At 33.0% G+C, this 13,256-nt stretch overlaps 1 protein-coding gene across 9 annotated transcripts; it reads left to right on the top strand.

The window, feature by feature from the left end:
* The first annotated feature begins 17 nt into the window (after nucleotides 1-17).
* LOC125653766 (nicolin-1-like) lies at nucleotides 18-12,271 on the top strand. 9 transcript variants are annotated; one of them, XM_048883371.2, is made up of 10 exons: nucleotides 21-228; nucleotides 992-1,024; nucleotides 1,505-1,595; nucleotides 1,766-1,866; nucleotides 2,771-2,881; nucleotides 4,384-4,458; nucleotides 7,602-7,625; nucleotides 8,212-8,226; nucleotides 9,989-10,093; nucleotides 11,561-12,268. In XM_048883371.2, the coding sequence occupies exons 1-10, from the start codon at nucleotides 97-99 to the stop codon at nucleotides 11,600-11,602; spliced, it is 729 nt and encodes a 242-aa protein (XP_048739328.1). In that variant the 5' UTR covers nucleotides 21-96; the 3' UTR covers nucleotides 11,603-12,268. The 9 variants fall into 9 exon arrangements, with proteins under 9 accessions (XP_055999896.1, XP_048739326.1, XP_048739328.1 ...); XM_048883369.2 differs by lacking the exons at nucleotides 7,602-7,625; nucleotides 8,212-8,226 and adding an exon at nucleotides 8,620-8,667 and having other exon boundaries at nucleotides 20-228; nucleotides 11,561-12,269; XM_048883372.2 differs by lacking the exon at nucleotides 8,212-8,226 and having other exon boundaries at nucleotides 11,561-12,266.
* The last annotated feature ends 985 nt before the right edge of the window (nucleotides 12,272-13,256 follow it).

Here is a 13,256-nt window from a genome sequence, read left to right as displayed (position 1 = left end):
ATTCAGAATTCTAAACTAAGGTGAAGGTCATCGAGAGTCTGGAGCGCTTCATTAACGACGAAGAGTAGCAGGTGCCCTTAATTTTTAAACAGTTGAATGATGGGCGACCGCCCCCTTCACTGTTCGATTAAAAATCCGGTTGTACTAACTGTAGAAGACCAGAAAAACGCTTTCCATTCTGGATGTAAAGTTATAGATGTCACGTTCCCAAACATTTCAGTCCCAGAGGTATGGCAGATTCGTACCGAATTTCCTCGGTGTAAAACAGTATAAATATTTACAATTTTGGCACTATTGACATAGAATTATTTCAAGTTTTTATATAATGTTTAGCCTATTTATAAACAAATTAGAGATCATGAAACATAGAGTTATAGGCTAGATGTTTTGCATCAGGATCATACCAATTATCCATAATTTCTGTGGAAATGAGGGGTTCTTTATGTCCTGCCTTTCCTATCTAGAAAAGATCAAATATAAATAGCTCCTCTTTTCCACATAAATTAACCAATCCATATAGCATCAATGAAAATTCTGAATGAAATGTCAATAGAGGTGGATAAATGCTTAAAATTTAAACTAGACAATACTTTGTCTGCCATTTTTAGTGTTTGCTCGGTATCTCTTTCTCAACTAAACTGTTGACCTTGATATCTTTCGTTTCTTTGAATTGATTGTCATGATTTTATTTTTTTTGTCGATGAATTTCCAAGCAGAAATGTTTTGCAAACCTAGAAATAAGCAATTTTATAACTTTAAGATTTCAACAGTACTATGATATCATATTAGAGCCTGGGGTTGTTTTAAAATCTTAACAGTAGACAGAAGAAGTTAAACCAGGAAAATGCAAATTAATCTTCACAAACCCGTAATATAAAGTTGAAATTTTTATTATTTTGGCACTATTTAATTGTAACCTTAATATTGAAAAACTAAGTCCTCGAGTAATGATCACTTTATTAATAAAAACTAATTCCCACATTTGTTACAGAAGCAGACTGTCCCTATATCCCTCTGTGAACGGGTAATTGAACTAACACCTAGCACCACCTACTGTGTGTGTGTGTTGACGTCTAACACCTGCTTGTAACGTATTGTACATGTATAAGCATATAAAATCTGCAATCCATATGATGCATAGCACGTTAGATAAAACTCACGGTGGTCACGGTGGTATCATTGTGTTGTATTGGAGTGTCGTATCCTAGTGTATTCATTGATATAATTTTCAGGCTAACCAAAGGCTGAATGAGAATTTGTGTAGTCATTTGTTTGTTTTCTTACTGACTTTCTGTACATAGTATTTGACAATTTCCATACATATCACCTTGTATAATATTTATATATTAGTGACAAACCTTAAAAGTCTTGTATATTGTAAATGCATTTACCATATGTTATAGATTTGTAAATATGAATTTTTCACTATCTTGTTTACTGTGATTATTTGTGTTTTACAGCAATCAGCCAAAATTTTGTGAATGGCTTTATTATATTGGTACAGGTTGGAGAAATATGTTTCAAGAATTACTACACAGCATATATTTCTGTACGAGTGAAATTTAAGGCAGCTCCTGACAATGCAACAGATTCTGGTAAGTGAGAATACTAGCAATTAGTACCAAGCCAACACAGATGTACACCAAAAATCAAACTGTAACAAGAAGTCGGTATAATTAGGCATTAGAATTAGGAAAGAAAAATTGCCATCCAACATTCTTTTCATTTGAGATAACTTGAAATGTAATGTAGTGTTTTATATCAGGTGAAATAAAATGGAGGACATGTGTGCGCAAAATGAGACTGATGCCCAATCCTCATAAAGAAGGCGGTTCCCAAGATTACTTCTCGATATCGAAGAAACAAGTAAGTACTGAAAACTCACAAATATTCCACATTCTCTTCTACTGAAATGTCATTCTGATGGTTTGTAAAGATAGTATAGATGGTTGATTACGTAATGACACTTTGAAGTACCAGTGTAGATGGTTAATTACGTAATGACACTTTAAGGTACTAGTGTGGAGGGTTGATTACTTAATGACACTTTGAGATACTAGTATAGATGGTTGATTACGTAATGACACTTTGAAGTACAAGTGTGGTTGGTTGATTACGTAATGAGGTACCAATGTGGATGGTTGATTACGTAATGAGGTACCAGTGTAGAGGGTTGATTACGTAATAAGGTACTAGTGTGGATGGTTGATTAATGTAATGAGGTACTAGTGTGGAAGGTTGATTACGTAATGAGGTACTAGTGTGGAGGGTTGATTACGTAATGAGGTACTAGTGTGGAGGGTTGATTACGTAATGAGGTACTAGTGTGGAGGGTTGATTACATAATGAGGTACTAGTGTGGAGGGTTGATTACGTAATGAGGTACTAGTGTGGAGGGTTGATTACGTAATGAGGTACTAGTGTGGAGGGTTGATTATGTAATGAGGTACTAGTGTGGAGGGTTGATTACGTAATGAGGTACTAGTGTGGAGGGTTGATTATGTAATGAGGTACTAGTGTGGAGGGTTGGTTACATAATGAGGTACTAGTGTGGAGGGTTGATGATATAATGTATTTTTAGATGATAATAAGGATAACAGAGACATTATCTGCCACTTGAGTTCAATCAAAATTTACAAATCTACAGAATTTCTTTACATACTATAAGCAAGATGGACACTTACATGTACATGTATTAGGAAACATATTCAGGGTTAACATATAGCCATTACCTGTCGATTGTACAAATGTACACGTTATGTTCTTCCAGTTTTCCTTTGACATCTCTAATATATCTGCCCTGCGTATAATTCTACAACAACCGTCTCCTGTGTGGAAAGAATTCCGTGTAGAAGATCTGCGGCTTTACAGGTCATCAGAGGTAAATAAGCATTACAAGGCAGTCACAAAGTGGAGTGGTATTGTATGATGTATATATATGTTCAAGTGCACGTATTACCATATAACTGGTATTTTCTGCAGTTAGAAAGATTTGCAATTTGATCCATAATGATAGCAAATTATATTCTGCGTTTCCAATCCCTGTGGTTGCATTATAACTATATTTTGCGATTTTAAAAATGTACCCATGTGCATCACTGTATATTTTGCAATTTTTGCAAAATATTTTCAGTCGGCAAAATTCTGCAAAAATTGAACAACCACAGAAAATATGTGTTACCGGAGTATATGGAATTTTCTACCATTCTGAATCCTACAAATTTATTTGACATGAAAACTAGGCGTAACTGGTCTCACAATGCTTTGTTGATCAGTAACATTAAACTATTTGGTGTAATTCTTAAACCATTGGCATTTCATTAATCGGGATGGTTATATTATCCAGTTGCTTAAAATCCATCTAGTAAGTAAACTTGATCAGTATATTCAGCGCTGGAAATTTTTTCTCAGCTACTTTTAATTTGATCAGAGAATCTTGATTATCAATAAGACTCCATCATAAACTCAGGTCCACGTGAAGTGCAGATGTGGAATAACATTTGCAATAATATTAATATACTAATATTTTTAATCCATTGTTATTACAAAAAAATTTCTTTCCTTTTGAAATTCTTGTCAGATATAATGTGTAGTAGTTGGACATTCTGCCACTACTATTGATATGTTCTTTTTACTTCGCGTTGTGTGTTTTTTAATGATGATAGGTGTTATATAAAGTATTCAACCCTTTAGATATTTCCAGGTAAGTTTGAGTTCGCCTAGAATGAGGCTAGCAATAAAATAATAAATAAAGTTTTAAACCTTTAATAAAGTTCAACAATTATATGATAAATACCAAAATAATAATCCCGGGGAATGAATGTGGCTTGAGAGTAAAACATAACTAAATAGGAAAAATAAAGAAACAATAATCAAAAATACAGGGTGAGGCAACTCCTGATATTTACCTTGTTGCAAGGAATGGCTCAGCATAAGCCCCGAGCACGGTTGTGCTCGGGTTTAAATACTATTCTTAACAAAAGAATGAAAGTAAAAGTTACCTGTAATGTGATTTGATAATAAATCTAGAAGTAACCAATGAGAAGTTTTGTAATAAAACACGTTTGAAAATAAAAGATAACTCTCTTCCTGTTTCATGAAATAAACAACTCGAATACGAAGATAGGAATTTACGTAGACAAGTAAGTAGAAAATAATGAAATGGAGATAATATAGACCGATACTACCACAAATGAATTGCACTTGTAGCAGATATTAGTTACTGTAAACACACATATTTCTGAAGACCAATTTATTTTCTAAATCCTCCAATGTTGGATTTATGAACAAGACTGGACATAATTTCTGCAAACATTCGATTTGTCCAATACTAAAACACTTTATCTATACATTTTAAGTTATAAGCGTGCTTTGTGTATTCAGATGTTGAGTAAACCTCCACCCTTGCCTGGCTGGCTGACTGAGGACTCTGCAAACAGCACCAAGCACAAATTAGAGGTGAGATTTTGGTTTCCTCGTAAATATGAGGCCTTCATTTAACACATTTCCATTAAATCTCGTACAAGAATGATTTCAATCATAACTTATGCTAAGGTCGAATAAGTGTCATATTGTCACAATATTTACAAAGTAAATTTGTTGCAAGTTAATTGTATAATTCATAATTTCTTATTTTGAATCTATGGTCTGTCAGTGGATTAAGGCTCAATGTAGCCAATGTATGATTGACAATAACTTTGTGTCCTACATGATTTTTATTTTTTTTTTCTTCTTCTGATTTTACCGAAATTGAAACTTTTTGCTGAATGAAGTAAATTTAATTCATACTAGTAATTTTCCCAATATCTAAAGATTAGCATACATGTACATAAACATTAACACATATTATTTTCATCCATTGCATTTCCCTAATAGATATTTAGTAAACATTTAAAAGTAGTTTGCACCCTTAAATTCTTAGACTGAGTCCGATAATAGTCAGTTTGGATTAGGTAATAGTTAGTTTGGATTAGGTAATAGTCAGTTTGGATTAGGTAATAGTTAGTTTGGATTAGGTAATAGTTAGTTTGGATTAGGTAATAGTCAGTTTGGATTAGGTAATAGTTAGTTTGGATTAGGTAATAGTTAGTTTGCATTAGGTAATAGTCAGTTTGGATTAGGTAATAGTTAGTTTGGATTAGGTTAGGTAATAGTTAGTTTGGATTAGGTAATAGTCAGTTTGGATTAGGTAATAGTTAGTTTGGATTAGGTAATAGTCAGTTTGGATTAGGTAATAGTTAGCTGGTATGTATAGAAAAATGTATAGAAAATATTGTTGATTATAATGTCATATTTATCATTTGGATTATAAATGGAATTATGAATATACAGAATGATACATGTACCATTATATTGTATGCATGAACAGTGGGTTGATGAAGGGGAGGGGGGGGGGAGTGGGAGGAGGGAGAGCCCTCCCCCCCCCCCCCCCCCCCCCTCTGTTGTTGATTCCAGTATTTCCTCATGATGAGTGTAAAAATGTTGTGACAATAAATGGAGTATGGGTAATACATAGCTGTTAATTAAAAATTAATGAAGAAATTGATTATATGCAGTAATTCACAGGAACATCATTTCACTTCGTATTTGTTTTACCCAGTGAGTTACTTGTTATTATACGATGTAGGGACTGGAAACCACACTTATACACAGTATAATTGATGATTAGTGTCTTTCAGTGCATTTAGGTGACTATTGACTAGAGCCTGTCTCTCACCACTTTGCATTTGAAGTTTTTATTTATAATGACAATTCGTAAAGGGAATTTCAAGTATAATTAAGATTTTAAATGTAGAAAAATTTTAGATTTTTCAAACGAACATCATACTGATGTCACCCTTTGAAAATCCTCCTTATCAAGATTTATTCATGTACATGCAGAATTAAAGAATATTCATTCATAATTTTTTTATTAAAAATATAGGCAGAAAAAATGGATGAAAAATATATATTGAAACATGCTCCTAGTAGGCCCAGTAACGCAGGGGTAAGAGTTCAAGGGTGAAGGTCATGGACTTTGTATACAATGCCGTGTGTCAAAGCTTAACATTACTAAATTATGTTGCTTCGTTAAAGTCAACTGGGAAAGTTGGTTAAATGGTAAGCTTATTTAAAATGTGGAGGGGTAGTCTATTAGATCATGTACATACATGCTGTTCTGCATATTTTCATAACTTGTTTGGTAAACCTTTGTTTTTAAAATTTTTATTACACAAATTACTTGATTTGAAAGATATGTTAGCTCTTACGATATATTATCAAATGATGGACATGAATTCAATTTTTCTTCATTAAAATCATAGATGTTGATCAGGTTAGGTGGTGAATAAAATATTGAACATAAGGAGTAGTGAATTTGTAGCAGTAAAGTGCCTTTTTTGTCATTTTAATTGTCTACCTCTAGGGTTAATTGTGTTATTTTGTTTGCTGGGTTTTAAAACTTGCAAATTTCATCTGATATTATCATGTAAAAGGCTATACATTTTTTAAAATCTATTTTCATAGAAAATTTTGCAGAAATAATTTCTTCAGCTAACCATCATGTTTTATATCAGTATATGTATAAAAAGCACAAACAAATTGTATGCATATACATGTACAGTACATATGAATACCCACTTCTGCCCGAGTTGAACTCCTGATCTGCCGAACCAAATCTCCTAGCAGCGTGCCATTAACATGTTCGACTACTCGACCATCTAACCTGCTTTTGATGATGACGGAATAGTTGCTACACTCGCTGCTACACGGCCTTTGAGAATGGAAATTTGTTGTAATTATTTAACGTAAATTTATCATACATCACAGACACTGCATTAATTTTAAGATGTTTTTAATATTAAAGCATATTGATTTATATAATAAACTACACTGAAGCCCGCAGTTAAATTCATTGATCGTGAATACCCAATTCACAAAGAAATAATTCAAACAATGAGATATGTTTTAAACATAATGTGCATTTTTATAAAGAAACAGAAAAATAATCATCATATTGTGATTGATGAGCAGCTCTTAATCCTTTTTTTCCTTTTCAGAATATAACTATTTTAAACATTAATCACAATGTTTCAGGTTAGCTTTTCTGGCAGCACCTGTTATTTTAGAGCTGACAAAACCCAACATTTATTTGACAGCTCTGTCATGTCTTCACACTGAACTGCAGATTCCTTATCAAGTCGCCAGAAATTTATTTACCTGACACTTCCTGTGGTACATCAATGGTACACACTAAATATTCATCATCTTCCTTTTTATTTTGGCTTGTTTTTTTTCTTTCTATTTTCAGATATTGCCTTCATTTTATTGCTAAAGTACTTTATAGTTCACTACTGTTGTGGAAAATAATCAAAAAATTTATGATTTGACACAAAAAGACAACCAGGTCTTGATGAAATAAGTACTTGGGGACTGAATAAGGAATCTGCATGCATTCACAGTGTGAATTGGGGTTTAGTTGTATGTAAGCCATGTGTTACTATGTAAGCTTCTAGAATTCTTAATGGACAGAGGGAAAAATGTTTGTTTTTGTCTTATCAATACTAACATGTCAAATATGCGCCAAACACTAAAATTCTATTCATAACACATTCTTGATGCAGTTACAAACAAAAGCCAAGGAGAAAGTGAGTAGATTTGAGAGACGTTACATTTTATCACTTTTTTTACCATATTTATTTAAAACTAGCGTGCTACTTACACTGTTTCAACCTGTTGTTATAATTATCAATGAAAATGGAAATTTCATGGACCCATTTTACAGTCAGTACACATTCTAAACACAACATCTGTCTGAGTTGATTCTATGCATGTTGATTGTTCTAAGTGGTTTGATTTCTAATAGAATGGTGTCCAACTTCAAAAGTGCATCCAGTATATTCTTTATTTCACATTTTGATCTACTTCAACAGTTTAGAAATTTAAGGCATGAATTAAAATTTTCATTTCACATATATTATGATTCACTTAAAAAAAAAGGATATATAGACAGGAATTGTCAAATGTAATCTCAAAGATTTTAAATTTACATTTGTTTGATAATAGGCATAAAAAAAAGTCAATAAGTCAAACTGTTAACGATTTGGTATATAACTTCTGAATTCAATTATTCCCCCTTTTAAAAAAAACCATGTGCTGTGTACTATCATTATGCTGTGCTCCCATGTTCACTTAAGCCCCAGGAAAAATTAACATTGTAAAATTCTTTTTAAGATTGTTACTGTGATGGTTTGTTTCATTCAATTTTCTCTGTGTTTTTCCCATGACAATTCCTATATATGTGTGTCATCTTCACCCGTAGACATTTTGCACTTGTGACATTTTGAATTTGTATCAATAAGACATGGAAGAGCATGAGCTGTTTTGATATAATAACATGCATGAATTTGGCCTTCTGTACATGATACCGGTTCAAATACGTTTGCATGAGTGCAAAATTATTTACAACAATCACAGTTTGCTACTTGGTGAATTATAGGGAAATATGTTAATCGGCAGAGTCGTAGAATGGAGTAGTGACTTCATTATGGTATAGGGTTAGACGTAATGACGGAAGCTTGGTCAATAATGAAGGCATACTCAGCTTGCAACAAGAGCTTACGTAATGACAAATGCTTTCAGATTTATTATGATGACCCTGATTCAGATGATCAGGAGAATGGAGAAGTGGTAAGAAGTAGATCTAGATAGAAGACAGTATCCTTATATATATATATATATATATATATATATATATATACTACATGTATAAAGTTAGTGTAGGAAAACAGAAGTATTCATATACTGTACTGTACACAGGGAAACATTCGCCCCCGTTTTATTTTCGTCCCTTTTGCCTTCGTTGTCACTGGGCGAATTTAAGAGTGAGTGAAACTGTGTTCTCTCTTTTACAATGTAACTCAACAATGTTTGGGCGAATTTAAAACGGGGTGAAACTGTCTGCAAGTGCAGAAAGGCGAAAATAACACGGGGCGAAAATAACCATGTGTACAGTATATATACACACGTGTATAAAGTCGTGTGGAAAACAGCATCCGTATAATTATATACACTACATGTGTAAAGTTTGTGTGGAATGGGACTCTTTTAAATGAATGTTATTCTCAAAGAGGCTTAATCAGGAAATTTTTAAATGGTACAATTAACACAGAAGACTAATTGATGCTTCAGATGTAAATAATGTTCAAAGTCGATTCATTTTCAGAGAAAAAATGCATTTTATTATTGGCCGGTGTATAAGTATACTTGTAGTTATTTCTGTAAATTTTGTATTTTTAATGATTATGGACATATTTATAGTAATTTATGCAGGAAAGATTACGAAGCCATTAAGTGAGGAAGATTAGCTGTAGACGTTGCATGATTGTCAAATTTGATTTGCACTGAATACGAAAAAAAAAAATTTCAGGGGACTGCCTAGCATGCCTATGTTGAATTCGAATTGATTTTTCAGATATTTTTTTATGTATATGAATACATGTATATTGCAGTTGTAAAATGCCATTCTGTAATTCCATTCAATGACATGTTGTCAAGATATTTAAGTTACAAAATAAAATGCTTAAATTATCATGTATATATTCTCAAACTAACAAAGAGAAAATATTAGACACCTACATGCATGTCTTAACAGAAATGTATATTTCATGTTGAATCATTGTCTCCTCTGATCCATACTTACACATTTTAATGATGATTTATCCAAAATTCAAACTTTACATTTTCTTCCTAAAAAGTGTAATTTTATGTATTATTTTACAAACTTTTTCTTCAACATGTTTGTAAATTCTTCTGCAGTAAAGATTGCTAAAACGGATGTATAATGGTGTATAATGCAAAGCTTCATGAAGAAAACTATTCAATGTTTTTTTGTAATTTTTAAGTATGAGTGAATAGATAAATAGTTATTTAAAAGGTTATAATTTAAATAAATGTTTTTAGTGTCATAGACAACAGCAGTTCAAAGGTCAGAGCTATCCTATTCTTTCAGGGCATACCCAACTTGGAGTCCATATCTTCAAGTTTACAAGAGTTATGGGGGCTATCTGAAGAAATGTCTGTGAACCAAAGCAAAACGGACATAGGACGATATGAGGTATTAAAAACGAAAGTTGTACTTATTTAAAGATCCCAAAAAAACACCATATGGTTTCTCCACGGATCACTGAATGTGGGCGGAGCTTATCCATGGTCAATGTTATTTACCTGGAATTTACCTGGCCAAGAGATCAGCTGTTGTGTATATTTTTATAATAAAGATAGATGAAATAGTATGGCATGGCAAGAGTGTTGCATATGTATGACAATAATTACTCATTTAGTCAATGATTGAGAGTAAGGGAGAGACAGAAGGGGGGGGGGGGGGGGGGTAGACTAGCTATGTGTCAGCTTCTGTTTGGGATACCATTGTTACACAAACACTACATCCACAGAAACCCTACAGACGGCCCATATTGAGGGGTATCTTGAACATTCTTCATTTGGTTATACATGTACACAGATCTACTTGGATTTATTCATTCTCTCGAAACATGGATATTTTACCTACTACACTGCAAACTCCCAGGACACCAGGAAGTGCCCGGAAACGCCGGGTATTATATTTAGGAAATTATTTATATATGATATATAACAGTTTAATTAGAAGTTTTTAAAAGCAAAGGTTTAGAAATGGGCTAAACCTGTTATCTGCAATACATAAATATGACCAAGTTTGAAGGTTTACGGGAAATAGAAATGCGGTATGCATGTAGGTAGAATTTTTTTTTTTTTTTTTTCCCACAAATCAGGACACTAAGCATAATTTGTGATAACCTGAGAAATTTCCTGTGTATATCATAGAAATATACACAACAGCTGATCTCTTGGCCATGTAAATAACATTGACCATGGATAAGCTCCGCCCACATTCAGTGATCCATGGAGAAACCATATGGTGTTGTTTTTTTGGGGTCTTTAAAGTTGGGTCTTTAAAAGTATCTTAGTACTTCTGTGGTTCTGCATGAGTGCCTCTTGTGACCATTATCCCTGTGGGTCAGGCAAGTTCGTGCTAGCTAGGAGACTGCATGTAGGTCAGGGAATTTTTAAGTAAGTTGAGAAATAAATTTCATTTCTGAAAACATGTGAAAGCATGAACTGCAATTCTAAGTAACACAGCAGCATTTTAGCGCTTCATGAAAAGTATACTGGCATGAAATGTCGCAGTTCATACCCTCATGAATTTTTTTTCAAAAATGAAATTAAAATTTACATTCTACTTCAATTTTGTTGGAATTCTTAACTGTTAGAATAGACATACTAAATTTATCAAGATTCATGCATTGTTTATAACTGCCTCGCATTCATGAGGGAATAGCTATCATTACAGCTGGTAAAGATATCGAAGGCAAAAATATTGGAAATGTAAATATTTTTAAATGAAAGTGAACACGATTTAGCAGTTTATCCAAATTGAATGCAAGCAAACTTTATGAACAAGTTAATTGTCATTGTCTGGTAATTTCTTTTCTTTTAGAAAATGTTTTGTAAAATAATAAAAATGTATGGCTTTCTTTATTTTTAGGTGGATGGATGTTACGAAATCAATTTACTGGCGTACACCTGAAATAAATTCACTGGAACACATGTGTAATGTCTGTGAAAATCTTCCTCTCAGCCAAATGCTGATTATCTGAGAGACAAACTGTCTACATGCTGAGTTCTGTGGAGATTACAGACTTAGTACACAGCTTTTGTTTTACGTCATACTTTGCGAAGTCTTTTAGCAGTAGATCAGAATTTCTGTTTATTACTGATGCATGTATTGTTCATCATAAAAATTTTTATTCATTGATGTCGAAGACGGTGCAAATATATTATTTTCAAATGACTAAAAAAGTTGGGTTTTTTTTAAACAAGGGCATCAGATATAGATTTAACTATGAATTAACAATGGAAAATATATACATGTAAAAAGGTAGCGAGTCCAAAACTTTAATTACATTGAAAAGGAAAGTAATGGAAAAGACTGCAAAAATCAGAAAAGCCTGGCATGCTTGATAATCAACAAAAAATACTTCTTGATTCAACAATACACAATTTCCTATCAAGTAACTACATGTAAAGTTGTCATGCAACTTCATTTTGGCTTACACAATAAAATTGTTATGTATTTAATCTTCTAAGAAATATGGAAAATTATGTGATTTATGCCATGTGATTCATTATGATGTTAAACTTGGAGTCAAAATCTTGTGTTAAAACATTTGCTCTATATAGTAATGCATGGGAAAACCATGTCACAAAGTGTGATTTTACCACAGGGAAAGAAAATAAAATGCAGAGGAGGATTTTAAACTTGTCATTGACCTACGATCACGGTCACTGCATTTTCACCCAGCTAAACACTCTGATTGGCTGAAGTATATAAACATAAGATCAACTCAAAGGAAAAGAAAATGTCAAGTGGGCAAGAATTCCACACAGGCCTAGATTGACCTTGACCGCTAGTTTGAATATCTGTTAAATGTCCACTAGTGTAAGAATTACAAAAAAGATTTTACACCCAGGACCTGATCTTGACCCTTGAACTTTCATCTAGAACACCTTAATCAGTGAAAATCCCAGCATACTTCATGTGTAAGGTCAATGTATCCCAGTGAATTATGAAAGAGATTGAGCAAAAAGTTCAGACAAGTCATTACCGACAGAAAGGTGTCTGGATAGGAGAACTAATCCTTGGGGTACTAGCTTAAGTTCTTGGATACCTTACCCATAGTTCATTACACTTCATAATCATTCTTCCCTCCATCATTCTTGTGTATTCATACCAATTCACTTGTTCTCGTGAATAATAATTTTTGCTGTCCAATCAAACTAATTGTTACAGAAACAGAACTCTTAGGTTTTTAATGGTAGTATTACTTTAATTTCTGGGGTTATTTACTGAGTATGAATAACCCCCTCGTTTCCACAGAAATTAGTTTTACTTTAACCTTGCTATCACAGCAATATTGTGTAACAAAAATACACCGCAAGGAACGTGCTGATTGGACAGAATCACTTTTGGTCTTTCCTGAGTGACCAATAAAATTGCCTCATTAATTATTCTGCCATGGGAGGCTTTATGATGGGTCATATTAAAAGGGGCTGTCCACTAATAAACATGTAATTACAAGATATGTGTCACTTGTAGACATAGAACAATATTACAAGTTATCCTCCATTTGACTTTTCAGAGAATATCCTCCGGGTGAAAATGGCCTCAAAGTTTTCCTGTA

The sequence above is a fragment of the Ostrea edulis genome, chromosome 7, assembly GCF_947568905.1.
Source record: "Ostrea edulis chromosome 7, xbOstEdul1.1, whole genome shotgun sequence".
In the NCBI taxonomy this organism is placed as follows: domain Eukaryota; kingdom Metazoa; phylum Mollusca; class Bivalvia; order Ostreida; family Ostreidae; genus Ostrea; species Ostrea edulis.
Note: the sequence above shows the minus strand (reverse complement) of the source record. Positions and strands in the feature narration are given on the sequence as shown.

Bases quoted from the DNA above. Each gene is read 5' to 3' on its own strand.
- LOC125653766 (XM_048883368.2), top strand. From the start codon at position 97: ATGATGGGCGACCGCCCCCTTCACTGTTCGATTAAAAATCCGGTTGTA. The intron at 1,867-2,770 runs GTAAGTACTGAA...ATGTTCTTCCAG, and splicing joins TCTCGATATCGAAGAAACAA to TTTTCCTTTGACATCTCTAA. The intron at 4,459-5,923 runs GTGAGATTTTGG...TTAAAAATATAG, and splicing joins GCACCAAGCACAAATTAGAG to GCAGAAAAAATGGATGAAAA.